An 18,621-nucleotide genomic window follows, 5' to 3' on the forward strand; every position below is an offset into this window, starting at 1 on the left:
CACATCAGGCTCCCTGCTCGGCAGGGAAGCCTGCTTCTCTCTCTCACACTCCCCTTGCTTGTGTTTCCTCTCTTGCTGTCTCTGTCAAATAAATAAATAAAATCTTAAAAAAAAAAAAAAGTGATGAGGATGGTTTTATTTTGAAATTGGTTTTCTAACTATAAATGAAATTTACTATTATATTTTTAAGTAATCTCTACACCCAATGTGGGGCTCAAACTCACAACCCCAAGATCAAGAGCCACATGCACCACCAACGGAGCCAGCCAAGTGCCCTGAAACTTATTTTAATGACATTCATGGATAGTACATGAGTACTACTCTTTTACTGATGAAACAAACAGTTTTTGAATTAAGGATACAAATAATGTTTGGAATTTTCAAAATACTCTTTCCATATCTTCCAAAATAACATTTAAACTATGAATTTTCTATGGAGCACAGAATATGTACTATACAGGTATTATTTGAACTTTAACTCAAATCTATATGATTATTATAGTTAAATCTGAAACATGTAAGATTAGAATTGCAACAATGTTTCGTATGCAGAGGAGGAGCCTCAGTTCTGCAAACTCTATATATAGATTCGTATGTATGATAAATGCTGACTAAATGTCCATCAGAGGAAAAGAACAAATCCATAAATTCTTCAAAGGTAAAGGCTAATAAATCATAAAAGATCAAAGAATCTTAGAACTGTAAAGACTGCTGCAGATTATTTAATGCGATCAATCACCTCATTTTAGAGTATAAAAAGACTAAGGACCAAACAGCTCAGCCACAAAACTTATCAGCAGAACCAGAACCCAGGGCTCTTGCTTTCTGGTCCAGTGTTCCTTCCATGACACCAAACCGTAACCAGTTTAAATCACATCTTTGCTTCCATCAAGGTAATTTCCATTAGGGAAATGGTTACTATCTGGCAACAAACGTAGTGCAAAAATAATTAAGATATAAAATACTGTTCATTAATGGTCACCTATCACTTTTGCAATTACTATTAGTCATGTGACTATAATCAACAGAGTATAGTCTATAGTATTTCAATTCAGAAGTATGTTGTTGTTTTAAGATTTTATTTATTTGAGAGAGAAAGTGAGAGAGATCAGAGGGAGAGGGAGCAGAAACAGACTTGCCACTGAGTGGAGAGCCCAATGCGGGGCTCGATCCCAGGACCCTGGGACCATGACCTGAGCCCAAGGCAGACATTTAACAGAGTGAGCCACCCAGGCACCCCCAGAGTATGGGTTTTAAAGAACTGCACTCTACATGTGAAGGAATCACATACGACTCTAGAGCCATGGGCTGTATCAACAAAACATCAGCTGTTACCTTCTCAGGAAGGCATTCTTAAACAACTCCCCATAGTCAGTAGTTATTCAGCACTTCCTTGTTTAACTCACAAGCCCACTGACTTTCTGCTTTGTAATGACTCCAAACTCTTTTCCATTTTCACACTGGAATCTCACTAGAATGTAAATTCTGTAAGAGTGGGGACTGCATCTATGCTGCCCACCACTGCAGCTCAGAGTTCTGTACCTAGCAAAGCACATCATGTTGCTTCTGTACATGTTATGGTACATCCCTTTACACCTTGTACCAGTTATTAATATGCATGTCTTGCCTAAGTGGTCTATAAGTTCCTTCAGGGCTGGAACATGTTTGATTGTTTCCCATGCACCAACTTGTACGTAGTATGCATTGACAATGACAGAACTATCAGATGACCTTCATGGCTCAGAATTCCTGATTCTCACTGTCACACTAAGTAGGATGTGACGAGTTACATCGCTGGCAATTCAGTGCTATTTGAGGGATGCTACCATCAACTTCATTAAATACAACTCTCAATTCTTTAATTATCCCACTTTTTCCTCCCATTCTTCCATGTTCAATGCTATGGCTAACCATCTTCCTCCCTTCTTTCCTATCTATTCACACAGTTCTTGAAATTCCACCTTCTGATGCTGCTTTTCAACTCAGAGGGACAAGATGGTCAGAGCTATCAAAGCTAACTCGTTAGAACATGTGACTTTTGTGACTCATTTTTCTCATTAAAATAATCTTTGTAAATGAGGTAAATGACTAAGGAGTTTGTTCAACATTAATACATGTTGGGTATCTGTAAATTCTGTATGTTTGTGTCCGTTAACTCCTAAAAGGATCCACTCTTTTAATGATTTGTTAAACAACCTAAATAAGTAAGAAAAAGGCCAATAGTTGAAATTTAATGCCAATTCAATGCTTTCACATGACCTTTTTCTTAAAGGGGTCTTTTTGTCCAAACTACTAACAGTCAATAAATTGTTTTACATTTCACCTCTTCTTTATTTTTGATAGTAACCTTAAGAGGCTACAGCTAGGGGCGCCTGGGTGGCTCAGTTGTTAAGCTTCTGCCTTTGGCTCAGGGCCTGATCCCAGGGTCCTGGGATTGAGCCCCACATCCGGCTCCCTGCTCCACTGGGAGCCTGCTTCTTCCTCTCCCACTCCCCTGGCTTGTGTTCCCTCTCTCGCTGGCTGTCTGTCTGTCAAATAAATAAATAAAATCTTAGACAAAAAAAAAAAGCATCTTAAGAAAAAAAAAAAGAGAGAGAAAGAGGCTACAGCTAACCAAATGAAAAGACATGAAGGAGAACCAAAGGACATATTCAATTTAAGAATGTAAATAATCCCCAAATACCCACGTAACAAATATACCACAATCAAGAAGGGTGGTGGTGATCCTCTGTGTAAGAACCGCTAAGTACTATATAGTTGCAGTTCAGAAAAGGCCCTCTTTAGATTAATTAATACACGGGTGAAGCACTAACCATTACCAAGAACTAGTATCACTCCTATTATCTCACCAACCTCAAATACCAATCACAGAGGCGTCAGAATGTAATGGTTAAAAACACAGGCTCTGCGGCCAGACTGCTTGGGTCTAAATGCCAGGTCTACCACGGTGTTACCTTGGGCAAGACACTTGCCCTCTCTGACCCTTAATTTTCTCTTCAGTGAAATGAGCATACTAAAATTCCTGCCCCACAGGGTTGCTCTAAGGATTAAAGCAATACCTAGGAAGATATGCCTGGAATATATTATCATCATCACAACAGCTAATGTTATATAGAAAGTACACAGCAGGGGCACCTGGGTGGCTCAGTCAGTTAAGTGTCCGCCTTCAGCTCAGTTCGTGATCCCAGGGTCCTGGGATGGAGCCCTGCATTGGGCTCCCTGCTCAGTGAGGAGCCTGCTTCTCTCTCTCTCCCTCTGTCCCTACCCCCACCCCGGTGCCACCAACTGTGCTCTCAAATAAATACATATTTTTTTTAAAAAAGGAAAGTACACAGCAATAAATATTAGTGACTGGGTGTTATTTGTTGAATGTTAGGTGAGTGTTGGGATACAGAAACAGAATTGTACTAGGTCACTGTAGGAGATTCATATGGCCTAGATTTGGCAATTTTACCACCCACGTCTATACTTCAGTTTGCCTCTTGAAGGTTTCTGTTATCTGTGCTTTCCTCGCTGGGTACATTCTTATTAAGTTTCCATAAACATAATTTTTATCTTCAAATGTCTTTCATATTAAAAATAAGAAATGTTTTAAGGAAATTAAATACAAAAGTAAGTCTCTTAAAGAGGTCGTGGGATGTAGCAAAAAGAACACTACCTGTTGCCAGGAGACCTGAGCCTGATCTGGCTTTGCTGCAGACTTTGGATAAACCACTTAAGCTGCAAGAACCTTAGTTTTCTCACAAGTAAGGTAAAAACAATAAAACTTTCTTTAGTTTTACTAATGAGCTCAAAGTAAAAAACAGAAGAATGTATGCTGAAGTGTTCTATAGGGGCACCTGGGTGGCTCAGTTGGCTAAGCATCTGCCTTCAGCTCAGGTCGTGATTCCAGGGTTCTGGGATCAAACCCTGCATCAGGCTCCCTGTTCCTCGGGGAGCCTGCTTTTCCCTCTCCCTCTGCCTGCTACACCCCCAGCTTGTGCGCACTCTCACTCTCTCTGTCAAATAAATAAAGTCTTTTAAAAGATAAAATAAAAGGCAAAACAAAGAAACAAACCTTAATAAAATTTAACTAGATGGCAAGACAACCATCTAATCCAAAAGCTGAAAATTGTGGGTTTGCATTAAAAAACAAAACACTTATACCCTGCCACCCCCCAGTCCTCTACCTGCCTCCTTCACAAAAAAATAACCCACACCTGTGCCTTGTTTTGTTCCACTGGTTCACTAGCTTAAAAAAGAAAAACAAATCCAGATGGCTTTAATTTTACCCAGTTCAACAGGCACCAACATTCCCTGTTACCAATTTGACACCTAAAAAGGCATCTGAGTTTGCAAGTCTTTTCAACCATCTTGAACTAACCACAATCTCCTAAATAAATGCCATACACACGGTTACTACAACTGTAAATGAAATTTTTTTTTTCTTACTGACCTATAAGCTATCTGAGGGCAAGAGCTTCATCTCATAATAATCTTTGTACTCCCCACAATGTCTAGCACTGATTACTGACAGTAGGCTATTAGAAGAAAAAGGTAAAGGGAAGATTTTTTCCTCCCAGGTCTCAGTTTTAGGAATAGCTGTATTTTTTTTAAAGCAAATGGTTTCTTCCTTTGGACACTAGCAATCTAGGACTTCCAAAGTGGTGGTTCAGGGGCTGACTTCGACCCATACATATGTTTTGTTCGATCTATGTGGTATTGGCTCAAACGTGTTTTAAAACAGATTTGTGTCATTTCTAAATATTGAGGCAATTCATATAAAAAAAACCTCCATTTTCCTGGTTTCTCCCTCAAATTAGAAGAGTTGACAAGGCTTGGCCTTCATCCCCAATAGGCAAAGATTAACTGGAGGTGAAGCTGCCCCCTTTCCCTGGACAGGTGCTCAGAAGTTCACTTGGCTCACTAGGCAGGATAGCATGGTAAGAGCACAAGCTCCAGAATCAGTCAGCTTGGTCTGCATCCTGGCTCCACCACTTTACTAGCTGTATGACCTTGGAACACGTGACTCAACTTCTTTTAGACTGTTTTCATGTCTGTAAAATAAGAAGAACAACAATACTTATCACCTAGGGCTAAGGTGAGGACCGAATGAGCTAACGCATGTAAGCACTCAGAAGGGTGTCTGGCACTGTAGAAAGTATTCACTAAATGCCAGTGATTGTTATCTGCCTGGCACTATAGGTGTTTTCCAACCCTTATATACAAGATGTTTCTTTACACTAGCTGCCAGTAAGTACAGAGATGAATTTATGGCTCCCCTCCATCAAGTGTACTGCAGTTAAGAAATTCAGGTGTATCAACTTCATCATCTTTCCCTATCCCTGTCTTTTGTAAAGCTCTATTAAATCCTTTATCAGAAAAAGGAGAAGTACTGAAAAGGTTTCTTTCCAAGAAATAGTACTGTGAAATAATACTTGACACTCCTCCTGTCCCTGAATTTATTACACTTAAATGTACTTATGCAGCAAGCTTTTTAAAGGACAAAAACAACTCTATTAGTACATGCATCCCAGGTGAATAGCAATAAATATTTGTGGCTGGATTGGTCAAGGAATTTAATGAGGACTGAGTGTAAGGATTTTTTTTTTTTTAAGATTTTATTTATTTATTTAACAGAGATAGAGACAGCCAGCGAGAGAGGGAGGGAACACAGCAGGGGGAGTGGGAGAGGAAGAAGCAGGCTCATAGCGGAGGAGCCTGATGTGGGGCTCGATTCCATAACGCCGAGACCACACCCTGAGCTGAAGGCAGGCGCTTAACCGCTGTGACACCCAGGAGCTCCTGAGTGTAAGGATTCTTAGCAACAACCATCCAAACCCTAGTCAGACAAACCTAGTTTTGAAACCCCCAGTTCTATTACTAACTGTAATGTTCCACAAGAAACTCCCCAAGCCTTGGTTTCTTTATATATAAAATGATACATGAAGTTGCCTGGCACATGGGGGGGGGTTAATAAATGTTAGGATCAAGTTAAATTCCTGTTCCAGGGGAGATAAGCGGTTGAGCTAAGCCACTGTTCATGACCTCCCCTAATGAGGTTATCCTGAACTTCTGTGACTATTTGTCTTTACTTCTGCAGTTCCCGCTCCAGGAACGGCTCCTCCCCATCCCACTTTTCTTAAGGCCCAATACAAACGTCAACTTCTCTGGAAAACCTTCCCTTATCCCACCAGTAAGAACGAACAGCTTCCTTCTCTGTGTTCCAACGGCACGTTTATACTTGTGTGACACTCACCACCATGCCTGATTCGTCTAATTCGTGATGTATACGAACTCCGTAAGGGCAGGGGTCCTGTGCTAATCACCTTCGCCCTACCACTTTCCTAACCCTTCGCCTGGCTAAAAGCCAGGAACATCCCATGATCCGTAAACAACTTAACGACATAAATTGATTCAGCAAGGGCAATAGACCTCAACTCTCTAACCTAGCCTGAACGCTAAAGCGGCCTTAACCCCTGGGAAACTGCTAAAGTAAACGTTAAACAGTACCAAGAAAAGGCAAAAAGTACTATGGGGCCCCAACTCCTCCGGGAAGTGGCCATCTGTCCTGGGGAGGGTTTGGGAAGCTGTATGCACTAGCATGCTCCCGCTGCGGAGCGGACCTGGGACCTCCTACTCATGCAGGCCCAACTCGGGCTGGGCAGGCAGTGGGGAACGCGCCCTCCAGCCGGCAGGCCCCGAGGCCTAAGCAAGCTCCGCGCCGTGACTCAGCCCTTGGCGCCCGCCAACAGCCAGCCGGCCTCCCCTCACCTTGGCCAGCTTCTCGCACTCGGGCAGTCGCTGATCCACCGTGGCGCTGTAGTCCACCTCCATCTTGACGATGCGCCCATCAGCCCGCTCCGAGCCGCCGTCCGCCATGGTCCCTGCCTGAACGTCCCTTGATGTCCCCCTGCTTCGGCCACCACTCGTCACCCACACCGGAAGCCTCCTGCTCACCCGCTCAGGCAGTGCGTGGGGAGCCCGCGCGAAGGACCCCACGAGGCCCCCTGCGCTGGCCGCCAGTCAGGCACTGCCGCGGACAGCCCTGGGGGGGCGGGGTTAGGAGGGGCTCACCCTCGCCCCTGAAGCTCACGTCCGGTTTTGTCTCGGTGACAGGCTTTTCATCCAAAATTTGCGGTGAGGAGAATTAGTGTTAGCAGACTAGACCGCCCCATATATTCTTACATTCCTGCTTTGAAATATTATTTCTCAGAACCGTAGGCAAGTCGCTTAACTTTTGTTGCATCTCAGTGTTCTCATCTCTGCATGAGCAGGCTGAAATAAACCCTAAAGAAAAAAGTTCTAAAGTTTTCACCTGGTTGAGAATCTTGGGGGTTTAATCTGTGGCATCTCTTAAAGCTCAAAGAGAAGGTATGATAGCGGTTCGGTGATAAAACAAGTATTTGTTTTCATTTTTACTATAATACCTTATGTGAATAATAGGAATCTTTAGAAAGACATTTTATTGGCTATCTGGACTCTTGTGGGCATCGAGCAGTTCATGTATGCGAGGTTATTTCAATATTTAAGGACCGTACAAGTTTTCATTATTATTCGCACCATCTAGGTCCCTATTAAAAAGTTTAGGATGCTTGAAAAGTGAGAATGAGTTTGTGTGTGGTGTGTGGTCAAAGTGTCAGTCAGCAGTAGCCTCCCAAGCAAATGGGAAATCTTGGAATGGTCTACCTGTTAGTGAATTTGATCAGCACCAACATCGCTTTCTATATGCTGAATAGACTTGTTTTGTTGTTGTTGTTTGTTTTTACTGTTTGTTTTACTGTTCTGTAATCAAAATCATGGGTAATATAACCCATCTGCACACATAATTAAAAAAAACAACAAAATATCCTAGGTGTAATGTAAAGGAGAGGCATTGCAAAATAGCAAAATAATATATATTTCAAAATATAAAGGTTAGGAGTGCCTGGCTGGCTCAGTCTGAGGAGCATGCAACTCTTGATTTCCGGGTGGTGAGTTCCAGCCCCACCTTGGGTGTAGAGATATTTAAGTAAATAAATAAATAAACTTCAAAATATAAAGGCTAACATATGTCTATCATAGGAGATAAAAAAGAAGTAGTCATTTGCATGTACACATATATAACAACTGTAAAAGCAAAATCTGCAATAGATATGTTTTCATTGGTTCCCCAGGCATCATAAGGGCTTACTGTGAGTGGCATGATTTTTCCAAAATGGTGTACAACTTCTTGGTAAAGTTCTGTCTATATGAAAGTACAGTCTTCCATTGTTTTTCACATAGAAGAATTCTTAGAAATTTTTTGTGCAGGGGTGTCTCAGTGACACAGTTTGTTGAGCGTCCAACTTTTGATTTCTGCTCCGGTCATGATCTCGGGGTGGTCAGATCCAGCCCCGGGTTGGGCTCCATGCTCAGTGGGGAGTCTGCTTGATATTCTCTCCCTCTGCCCCTCCCAGTCTGCCCTCACATGTGTATGCTCACGTTCTTGCTCTCTCTCTCACATACATCAATCTTTAAAAAAAGTTTTAGTGTATATTGAACCTTCAAAAAAATAGCTTAGCATATGTGAAATGGAGTTATAGCCTAGGCCTCAGACACATAAGTAGGTGTCTGGCAGGACATTGAAAAATCAGGTGGAATGTGGGACAATATTTTGCTGTGCAAATTTGTTACATTGTAGATGTCTGGCATCCCAATTATATGCTGATACCTCCCTTCCCCCCACCAATGATCGTGACAACCTGATACCCACACAAATTTCTAGAACGTACACTAGGAGCCAAAACCTGTTGAGACAGGCTAGGCTAAGCTGCTTTCTGGCTCTGTATTCGGTGTGCGCGTGGTTTGACTAGAGACAAAGTATTTGGAGGTCTACATTTTGTATGAAGAGTGTGAAAACACAAAAAGTAACAAAGGTGTAATGGAATAAATGGATTTATGGTTTCCAGGACTCAAAAAATAAGAGTGAGAGAGGGTCTAAGAGAGAGGTTAAAGGTGGAGAAAACTCTAATTGGCTCTCAATACACCAAACTGAAGCCCTTCCTCACTAGGCTTAGAGGTAACGGAAAACGAAAGCACATTGAAATCTAAGGAAAAGCTTGAAAAGGAAACAACAATAACAACAACAAAAAGTAAAGAAGGAACTCAGTAAAAGTCTGAGAAATGGTCTGAGAAAATAGGTAAAGTACTGTTATATAGATAGACTCTTTATAAATCCTTTATCTGGGGGAGTCTGACATTGTAAGTAAGAATTTAGTTTCAGAAGAGAGAATTAGCAAAGAATAAGGAATCTGAAAGGTAGAAATGAAACCCTAACAGAAATGTAAAGATAGATGGAAAGTAAGACGGACACAGTAGTTGGGGCATCTTGCTGGCTCAGTCCCCAGTCTGCTGATCTCCGGTTCTGAGTTCAAGCCCCACGCTAGGCTGAGAGATTAAAAAAAAAAAAAAAAAAGATAGGGGTTATAACAATGCAATTAAAAAAAAAAACAAACGATGGACACTCTAGAGCCTCAGCTAGACTTGACTTTAAACTGAACACTTCTCTTCCTCATTCTTGAAGGCTCCCCCTCCCGTTCCCCTTCATTTGTTTTTCTGTAGAATCCTTTGTTCCAGGAACTCCTTACCAATATTGACATCCTGCTGACCTCCATGTATACTTAGTAACGAGACTCATGGCCAGTGCCAGTGCTGGTCATGAGACCACCTTGAAGATGTGACCTTCCCAGCTGGCAGCACAGACCAGATTCCTATCCAAACCGCCCAGATCCTGTATTTTCCTATAAACCCCCTCAGCCTTGTACCCCGGGCAGGCTTGCAGTCTTTGGAGCCATTAGCCGGCTGCAGCCTCCTTTGCCTGGCAGAGTAATAAACTGTCTTGCCTCTGTAAACCCAAACTCTGTCTCCGAGTTACTGCTCTGGAGCACAGAGGTCGATTTTCTGCAACAGAAAGAAATACTGATTGGAAAAACTGTGGTAATGTATATCATGATACTGATTATTGAAACTCATGTGTCTCTATATTAACAACTATGTTTGTTTTCATATTTGGCATCTCTGCATGTTTGGCTTATTGGCCGTGCACACATCAGACCCAAAGTTCCCACCTTTGTGAAGTGAACATTCTAATGGGGAATATAGATAATAAAAATGTAAATATGTAGCAGGGATGATAGTGAATGGGAGGTGGTCAAGGAAGGCCAGAGTCATGAGCCAAGACCGGCAGTAAATAAGAGTCTTTTTCTTTTTTCTTTTCTCCTATGTAATCTCTACCCCTAAGGTGGGGCTTGAACTCCTAACCCTGAGACCAAGAGTGGTATGCTCCACAGACTGAGCGCCCCAGGAAAGGAGTCTTGCAGCTAGTTGGACGAAGAAGATTCCAGGCAGAGGTGAGAGCAAGAACCCTGAGGTGAGAGCAATCAGATCACCCTGGCTTGCGTGAAGACCAGAACGAGTGAGGGCAGGAGTTGCAGGAGATGAGGTTTCGACCATTGTAAGGACTTGGTTTTTAATCTGAGTAAGGTGAGAAGCCAGTGGGGGGGTTTTAGGTGAAGGAGTGGCACGAGTCGACTTATACAGTGAAAGAATCATTCTGGCTGCTGTATGGTGACTAGGTTGAGCAGAAGCTGGGAGACCAGCTGGGAAGTTATTGCAATAATTTGGGAGGGAAATGATGGTGGCTTGGACTAAGGTAGGAGACAGCAGAAGTGGTGAGAAAGGGCTAGATCCTGGATACAACCTGAAGATAGAGCCAAGATCAGATTTGCTGTTGGCCATGCGGGGAGAGAGGTCAAATATGTCAGCAAGATTTTTGGCGTGAGTGTCCGGAAAGATGGAGTTGCCATTTACCAAGAAGGAGCAGGTTAGGGACAAGCAAGTCAGACAGAAAAGGACAGAAGCCCAGTTTTGGATATGGTAAGTTTGAGGGCCCTATGGGTATCCAGTGACAATGTTGAAAAGGCAAATGCATAGACAAGGGTCAAATTAGGGGGAGTCCTTAGGGCCAGAGCGTTTGAATTTAGGAGTCATTAACATATTGATTGCATCTAAAGCCAAGAGGTTTATATTACAGAAATGTTCCTGAAATGTATGTGAAACATTTGTTTTTGTAAATTGCTTCTTTTCAGTGGGAGGAGCGCCTGGCTGGCTCAGTGTAGGGAGCATTCAACTCTTGATCTTGGGGTCATGAGTTCAAGCCCCATGTTCAGTGTGGAGATTACTTAAATGAATAAAAACTTAAAATAAGGGCAGTGGGAGAACTTTGTATTTTCAAGTCTGTTGTAAATCATTTTCAAGAAAATTATACTGCATTTTATCTTTTGAGTAAATCTCTTGGACCTGTGTTAGAATTATTTCATGTCAAGTACCATTATATCAAGTGAATAAAAAGAATCATAGTGTTCATTTTCTCTTGCTGCTGTCAAAAATAATCCTGTATTTAGTGGCTCAAAACAACAGAAACTGATTCTTTCACAGTCTGGAGTTCAGAAGTCTGAAATCAGTATCACTGGGCCGAAATCAAGGTATCGCAGGGCCATGCTCCCTCTGGAGGCTCTAGGGAACAATCCCTTCCTTGTCTCTTCCAGCTTCCAGTGTTTGTGGCCATTCCTTGGCTTGTGGCCTCATTAGGCCAATCTCTGCCTTCACGGTCACGTGGCTTTCTCCTCTTCAGTGTGTGTATCAGTCTCCCTTTGCTTTTCTCTTACGTACACTTATGACTGTATGTAGGGCCCACCCAGATAATCCAGATTAATCTTCTTTTCTCAAAGTCTTTAACTTAATCACATCTCCAAAGACCCTTTTTCTTTCTTTCTCTTTTCCTTTTTTTTTAAGATTTTATTTTATTTTATTTTATTTACTTATTTAAAAGATTTTATTTATTTATTTAACAGAGAGAGAGACAGCCAGGGAGAGAGGGAACACAAGCAGGGGGAGTAGGAGAGGAAGAAGCAGGCTCCCAGTGGAGGAGCCTGATGCGGGGCTCAATCCCAGAACGCCGGGATCATGCCCTGAGCCGAAGGCAGACGCTTAACGCCTGAGCCACCCAGGCGCCCCTTAAAATTTTATTTTTAAGTAATCTCTACACCCAACATGAGGCTCAAACTGACAACCCTGACAAGATCAAGAATCCCATGCCATACTGATCGAGCCAGCCAGGTGCCCCCCAAAGACCCTTTTCCTAATAAGGTAACATTTTCAGTTTAGGTTTAGGACCTGATATCTCTGGGAGCCATTATTTAGCCTAATCACAGTCACCTAACCAATTGTTACACTGTGGTTTTGATATAAATGACTACATGCTTTTTCTTTTTTTTTTAATTGACCTTAAAGATTTCATAGAAAACAAGAGACACAAATCGGTTCTTCCCTTATGACTACATACTCTTAATAGCAAACATATACAATATATACAAACAATATATACAAACAATATACATATACAAACAATAACTCCCTCTTTTTCTCTCTGGTGACACTTAAAATATTCCATAAAAAGTCAAATATCATGCTATCTCTATGGTACAACATAGCTAAGAAATACTATTTCCAGGCGAACCTGGCTGGCTCAGTCAGGAAAGTGTGTGACTCTTGATCTCAGGGTTGTTAGTTCCAGCCCCACAACAAAGGTAGTGATTACTTAAAAAAAAATAAAATGTTTTGGGGCGCCTGGGTGGCACAGTCGTTAAGCGTCTGCCTTCAGCTCAGGGCGTGATCCCAGCGTTCTGGGATCGAGCCCCACATCAGGCTCCTCCACTAGGAGCCTGCTTCTTCCTCTCCCACTCCCCCTGCTTGTGTTCCCTCTCTCGCTGGCTGTCTCTGTTAAATAAATAAAATTTTTAAAAAAATCTTAAAAAGTAAATAAAATGTTAAAAAAAAAGAAGAAATACTATTTTCAGATCTGTGTAGAGATCATTTGGTGATGCTAGTTCAAAAATGCTTTGGCATTAAGTAGCTACAATGATTGTACAGGTGCTTCTTTTTAAACGACACTCAGGATCAAGGACAGTGTCCTCTTTCATCACTAAAACTTGTTTCCAGTGAGTATAGGTTACATATAGTCTCATAATTTATCTTAAAATATTTGATGTTTTGCCAATTTCTATAAAAACAAGAAATGCAATAAAACATTGATACATTTATTATTAGCTTATTTGTTAAAATAAAAAAAAAGACAAAACTATACCTTTGGCCACAGAACTTTCAGGTTTTTTTCTGTGTGAAGCAATTTATACCACATCATTGTCAATTAATTTTTATTTTATGAGCTCACAGCTCCAAGCGATTATACATCAAAGGCATTCTCTGTATTTAATAGAGGCCTGATAAATGGGTCTACACATAAGAATTGCCTTGGGTCTTGCTGTTTGTAGTTGTATTAAGAATGAATTTATCATTTGCTTAGTACCTAACAAGGTCAGACACAGGTGTTTAAAGCACACACACACACACACCCAGACATGGACTTTGCTGGAATTAAACAATATTTAATAAAAACGAATTGCAAAGGATAACATTTGGTTTTCAAAAATAACCCCTAAAAATGGGGTATGTGATGTGGACACAGGAACCAACCTGCAAAAGCTTCCAGTGTCCAAAGCTGGAACAATTTGAGCAACAAAACTAACATAGTATTGAATTGTTATTCAATAAATATGCATGAGTCCAACTGATATAAATAAATAATTGAATAAATAAATGAAGAGACAAGTCTCACAGAATTCCATATTATATATGTAGATACTCTCTCCTCAGGAGGCAGGCGTAATTCCCCTCCCTGGATTGTGGGCTGGACTTAATGACCCACGTCCAAAGAACAGAGTATGGAAAAGGAAAAATAGTAACTTTACAATGGAAAAAATTGGCAGATATGACCTTCATCAAGTGATTGAGGTTAAGGTCAAGCCCTTCATCAAGGGCTACTTTGGTAATGTAAGGCAGATCATGGGAATGAGAAGGTACATCTTTATATTACTGTGATGTAACAGTTTTATCCTTCTCTCCTTAGACCTAATTTTGACAAGTTGGAAGTCAGTGTCTCCAAAAGCTTCTTGGAGTAGCTAAACATTTAGATAAGATTAATGAATGTTACACTAATACAGTGCTTCTCTACGGTAGGACATTCTCCCTCCCTATGCACCCTCACATTTGGCAGGGTATGTGTGTGTGGGGGGGTGCTACTAATATTTAGTGGGTAGAGACCAGGGATGCTGTTAAACATCCGACAGTGACCACCACAACAAGGAATTATCTGGCACCAAGTTTCAGTACCTCTGAGACTGCGAACCCTGAACTAATTATATACATACACTTAATAGATGTTTACTGGGTTCCTACACCACGCCTTATACCAGGATACATTTTCCAGATGATACAGAGAGGACATGGTCTGTCTTCTCTGGAAGCTTAAGATCATGCCGGGCAATTGGAAAACAGGTGGAATACTTTAGCATTGTATATGACATTTTCTATATAAAGGCCACACTTACATGCAAACGAGAACCAAAATGAATAGTCCAGATAAGTGTTCCTGGTTGTCTAGAAAGGTAAAGAGTTGTCTAGAACAGCTCTGTATGTAAGAGATGGAACTTTCAATGGGCTTTGACAAACCCACAGACCTTATATACAGTGAGTAGGAAAGAGGAAGATGGAAATAACCATAGTATTTTACTTTAGAGGTACCAGGGATATTCTAGGAATGAAACATGACTTGAATAGTCACAAAGACTGTTGGTACACTCTTCTTTCAGATGCTACTTACAGAGTGGGTCACAGTTTTTTCACACAAACGGAGAAGAGGTTTCAGTGGGGGAGACGGGTACATCATCAGAATCCAGGTGAAGACAATGGATCGAAAAAGCTACTTAGATGATTGATTTTGATGTGCACCTCCCCCATCTCGCCTTTTGAGAACCCCTGCCGTCACAGACTGTCACTTATCCGAGGATATAGGCTGTCACAGACGTGTGTAGGCTAATACTCTTTCCCGTCTGCTCTTGTGATCATTCCGCACTGGTAACTTTACTCTTTTTCCTCTTTTTTCCCTTTGTGCCCCACGCCCATTTTTAAATATGTGATAATCAGTAACTGTAGATTGTACTGTTGTTAATGGCTTATTACTACTCTTCTTAATGATGATAGTAGCCCCTTCAAAGCTCTTTGGAAGTAGATATTGCGGATTCCACTGGTTGAAAAGAAACAAAGATAGAATTCTTGCCAGACTCTCGCTGACGAGATCACTTAAAACACTTCAAAAAATGCATCTGACCAGTAGATGGCGATCTCTTCCCTTTGTGTGAATGAGTTATGAATGAATAAGCTCTCCCTTTGCCCTCCCCTCCCCCAAGCGCTGTTATAGTGAAAACCAATCCGTCCTCAAGTCCTTATCGAATCTTTAAAATTCATCCTCTTTTCTTCGGGTGCAGTCTAATTCAGACCCTCCCCATCTGTCTCCTGTAGTATTCTAATAACATAACCTCCTGCTTCTGCTATCCTTCTGTCCTCTCCCATCCAACACACTGCCATCAGAAATCACTTTTCCAAAAACAGATTGCTGAAAAATGGTGTCATGGGGGATGGAATGGGGGAGGGATTCTCTGTGCAGGCAATGGCAGGAGCAGAAGGGTCAAGGTAAAGTGGGCACCTTCTCCCCCCAACGGATTTGTCTCACCTGGATGTGGTGGTGGGGGGGAGGTAACTGACTAGCAGGGGGAAGGTAGATTCAGAGTCTTGATCTCCCTGCCAAGGAATTTTAACTAGCTCAGTAGGCCACAGAGAATCAGTGAAAGGTTTGGAAGGTGGCAGGATTAGAGCTGTGCTTGAACAAGATTAATGTGACCAGGCATGCGGATGGACTGAATGAAAAGGAAGTTCAGGCAGCTTAGCAGAGTCAAGAGAGAAGCACATACAGTGTGATTTGCAGTCTGGGAAATGAGGAGAGGTAGTTTCTCAGCCATAATATTAATTTCAGTAAACACAGTTACAGAATCGATGTCAGGAAACGTCAAGGGAGCTGGGAGTATACCCACACACTGACGTCCTGCGCGTGTGTGTATGTGGCTTAGCCATTGCATTGCCTAGCTGCCTTTGGGAAGAGGATTAGGTGCCAGAAAGCGAAACCACTACACTTGTTTTCAAGTAAGAAGTAGGAAAAAAAGGAAAAACAGCTTGAGCTTCTTTCCGTATCACAGGCTTTCAATGTGTTATTATTCACCACTATAGTGTCAGATTTAGATTTTCCACCTCGAGGAATTTGGTTTAGCTTTAATTAGTTGCTGTGAATGTTTCCGAGCCAACTCCGGGAAGCATTTATCTAGAGAATAGTTTTCCCTAAAATATAAACTGGATATAGGGTGTTGTTTTTCTATGAGGCTTTGTATCATGTTCACACAGTTATAAATTCTCTCCAGCCATCTGGGTGATTTTCGCCACAGCCCACCATAGTTACACTGGTTATTTATTTATTAATCATAATTTTAAATACTATAATATCGAGACCATCTGCAGCACCACCCGAGCTCTCTGAGTAGCTGGAGGGCTGTAGAGCACACATATTTTTTTCTGAGAAAAGATGATGCTTGCAGGTTATTCTGCATAGAGGCAAACGATGCATTTTTCATCCAGCAACTTTTCAGAAAAACAAGCTTAAAAATACCAGACAAATGAAAAACAGACTTCAGCAGTTACATGCAGCTTCCTGAGTAACTGAAGAATGTGCCTCTTGTGGTTAAAATGAGGGATCTGTTTAATATGGATGAAGTACCAACACTCCAGGCATTTTCATTGACATTTCACTGTGACTTTTTGAACTTAGGAGTGCTGACAGGAAAACCTACTCTTGCCGCCCCGAGAAGCCTGCGGTCGGACAGCAGAGCAGGCCAGGAGAGGTGAAAAGGCTACGTCTGCCCCACGTTCCCTCTTCCACGCCGTGGCACTTCCCAGTTATCCAGGATTCCCTCTCCGAAACCAGGCAGGAAACCAGGCAAGAGTTGGGTCTCAGGCTCCCAAAGCCCATCGCCTCTTCAACGCCGTACCAAAGTGAAAACGCTCGGGTGGGCATTTGTAAAGACCTTCTCCGAAGGTCAAGAAACACTTCTGCCTCTGGAAACCAGAAGCTACCGGGGTGGGGGGGCGGGGCAGAGCACCCAGGGAACACCTTGAGGACAGATTCGAAGGGTAAAGGAGCCAGGGAAGCCCCCTTTGCCGAACCTCCCCAGCGCCGGCCGGGCTCTGCTCCGGGGCAGCCCTGCCGTCTGGCAGGAGCTGGGGAGAGACATGCTGTTTTGTTTAAATCCTCCACATTCTTTGCCATTTCCCCATTGGCCGGATGGGGCTACCCTCCCCACCGCGGCCGCTGCTGATGTCAGCCTCGCTGGCGCTCGCTCCTCCCGCACCCACCTCCCCGGCCCGAGGCACACTGCAGCTCCGCGCGGACTCTCCGGCCCCGGCGCGGTGGCTGCAAACTCGCGGGCACGCACGGCGCTCGGGGAGCCGAGGGACTCGGGGGAGGGGACGTGCGCGGAAGGCGCCAGCTTCCTCTCGCCCGCCCCTCGCCGCGGCGAGCCCAGGTTGGAGGAACCCGGGGCCCCAGCCCGACAGAGCCGAGCGGCGGCGGCGGCGGCTTCCTTTTTCTCCCGCTGCGAGCCCTGGAGCGCCTCGGGGACCGGCCCTAAAAAGAGCAGGAAATCTTGTTTACCGCCCGGGGAGAGGAGCCGATCGAGCCTTTGTCTGGAAAGTCAGCATCTCCAGCTCCGGCTGCAATGTGTTCCTGGTGACATTAGCATTGGCAGACCCGCCGGAGAAGGGGGGTCGCCAGGTTCATGTCTGCTTTCGGAGGCGGATCGAGCGGGTGACTTTTGTGCATTCGTTTTAATTTTCGGAAATCTCTCTCTTTTCCTCCCTTGCCCGCCACCGGGCATGTCCTGATCTGGCGGCCGCTCCTACCGCCCGGGGCTGCCTATCTGAGCCGTTTCCAGCGGGTCTCCCTCCCTTCCTCCCTGATCCCTCCCTGACTTTGCAACACCGCGTTCCGGGAGGACCGACTCGGCGAGGAAGGAGGCGGGGGAGCCCCGAACACCCGGACCCGAACCTTGACATGCTCTCGGGCGGAGAGGAGGAAGCCAGGAGCTGAGCGCACCTCCGGGGCTGCTTCGCCGGCCGGCTCCGAGCGCAGGACTCCGGGCGCCCTGCCCTGCGCCTGGGCGGCAGCTTTGTTGGTTTGGGGGGCGCCCCCCGCTTCCCGCCCCGGGGGCGCGCGACCGGCAGGACCATGCTGCTGAAGGAGTACCGGATCTGCATGCCGCTCACCGTGGACGAGGTAAGCGCCGCGCCGCACCGGGCCCGGCCTCGCCCGCTCCCGGCCCCCCGCCCCCCGCCCCAGGGCGCCGCGTATCCCGCTGCCGCCTCCCGGTCGGCGGGTCCACTGCGGGCGGCAGGGAAACCCTGCTGGAGCATTACCTCCCAAGCCAGAAGGCTGGAGGGGAGGAGGAAGGGGAGTTGCTGTTTCCACTTGTCACCCCAGCGGGGGAGGGCGGCGTTGGGTGGGGCGGTAGACTCTAGGTGGAGTCTTGGGGGGCACGCAGAATCCTGATTGTTGGGGATCCAGATGCACCAAAGGGAATTGCGCGCCCCTCCCTCCAATTAATAAAATGAATAAGGCAAACC

The 18,621-nt window shown here is 44.0% G+C and overlaps 1 protein-coding gene across 2 annotated transcripts in view; it reads right to left on the reverse strand.

Moving 5' to 3' along the window:
- Positions 1-6,954, reverse strand: part of PSMD12 (proteasome 26S subunit, non-ATPase 12) — a 28,528-nt gene extending 21,574 nt beyond the window's left edge. Inside the window, exons 1-2 of one of the 2 annotated variants that reach the window (XM_040640375.1) lie at positions 6,754-6,893; positions 4,995-5,036 (exon numbers count right to left, since the gene is read on the reverse strand). Coding sequence is in view for 1 of the 2 variants with exons in the window: in XM_008693643.2 (XP_008691865.1) it covers positions 6,754-6,861 (108 nt within the window). In the remaining variant the exon portion in view is untranslated. Of the gene's footprint in view, positions 1-4,994; positions 5,037-6,753 lie in introns of both variants that reach the window. The other variant, XM_008693643.2, reaches the window with a different exon arrangement.
- Positions 6,955-18,621: the final 11,667 nt, after the last annotated feature.

The sequence above is a fragment of the Ursus maritimus genome, unplaced genomic scaffold (assembly GCF_017311325.1).
Source record: "Ursus maritimus isolate PB19 unplaced genomic scaffold, ASM1731132v1 scaffold_24, whole genome shotgun sequence".
In the NCBI taxonomy this organism is placed as follows: Eukaryota; Metazoa; Chordata; class Mammalia; order Carnivora; family Ursidae; genus Ursus; species Ursus maritimus.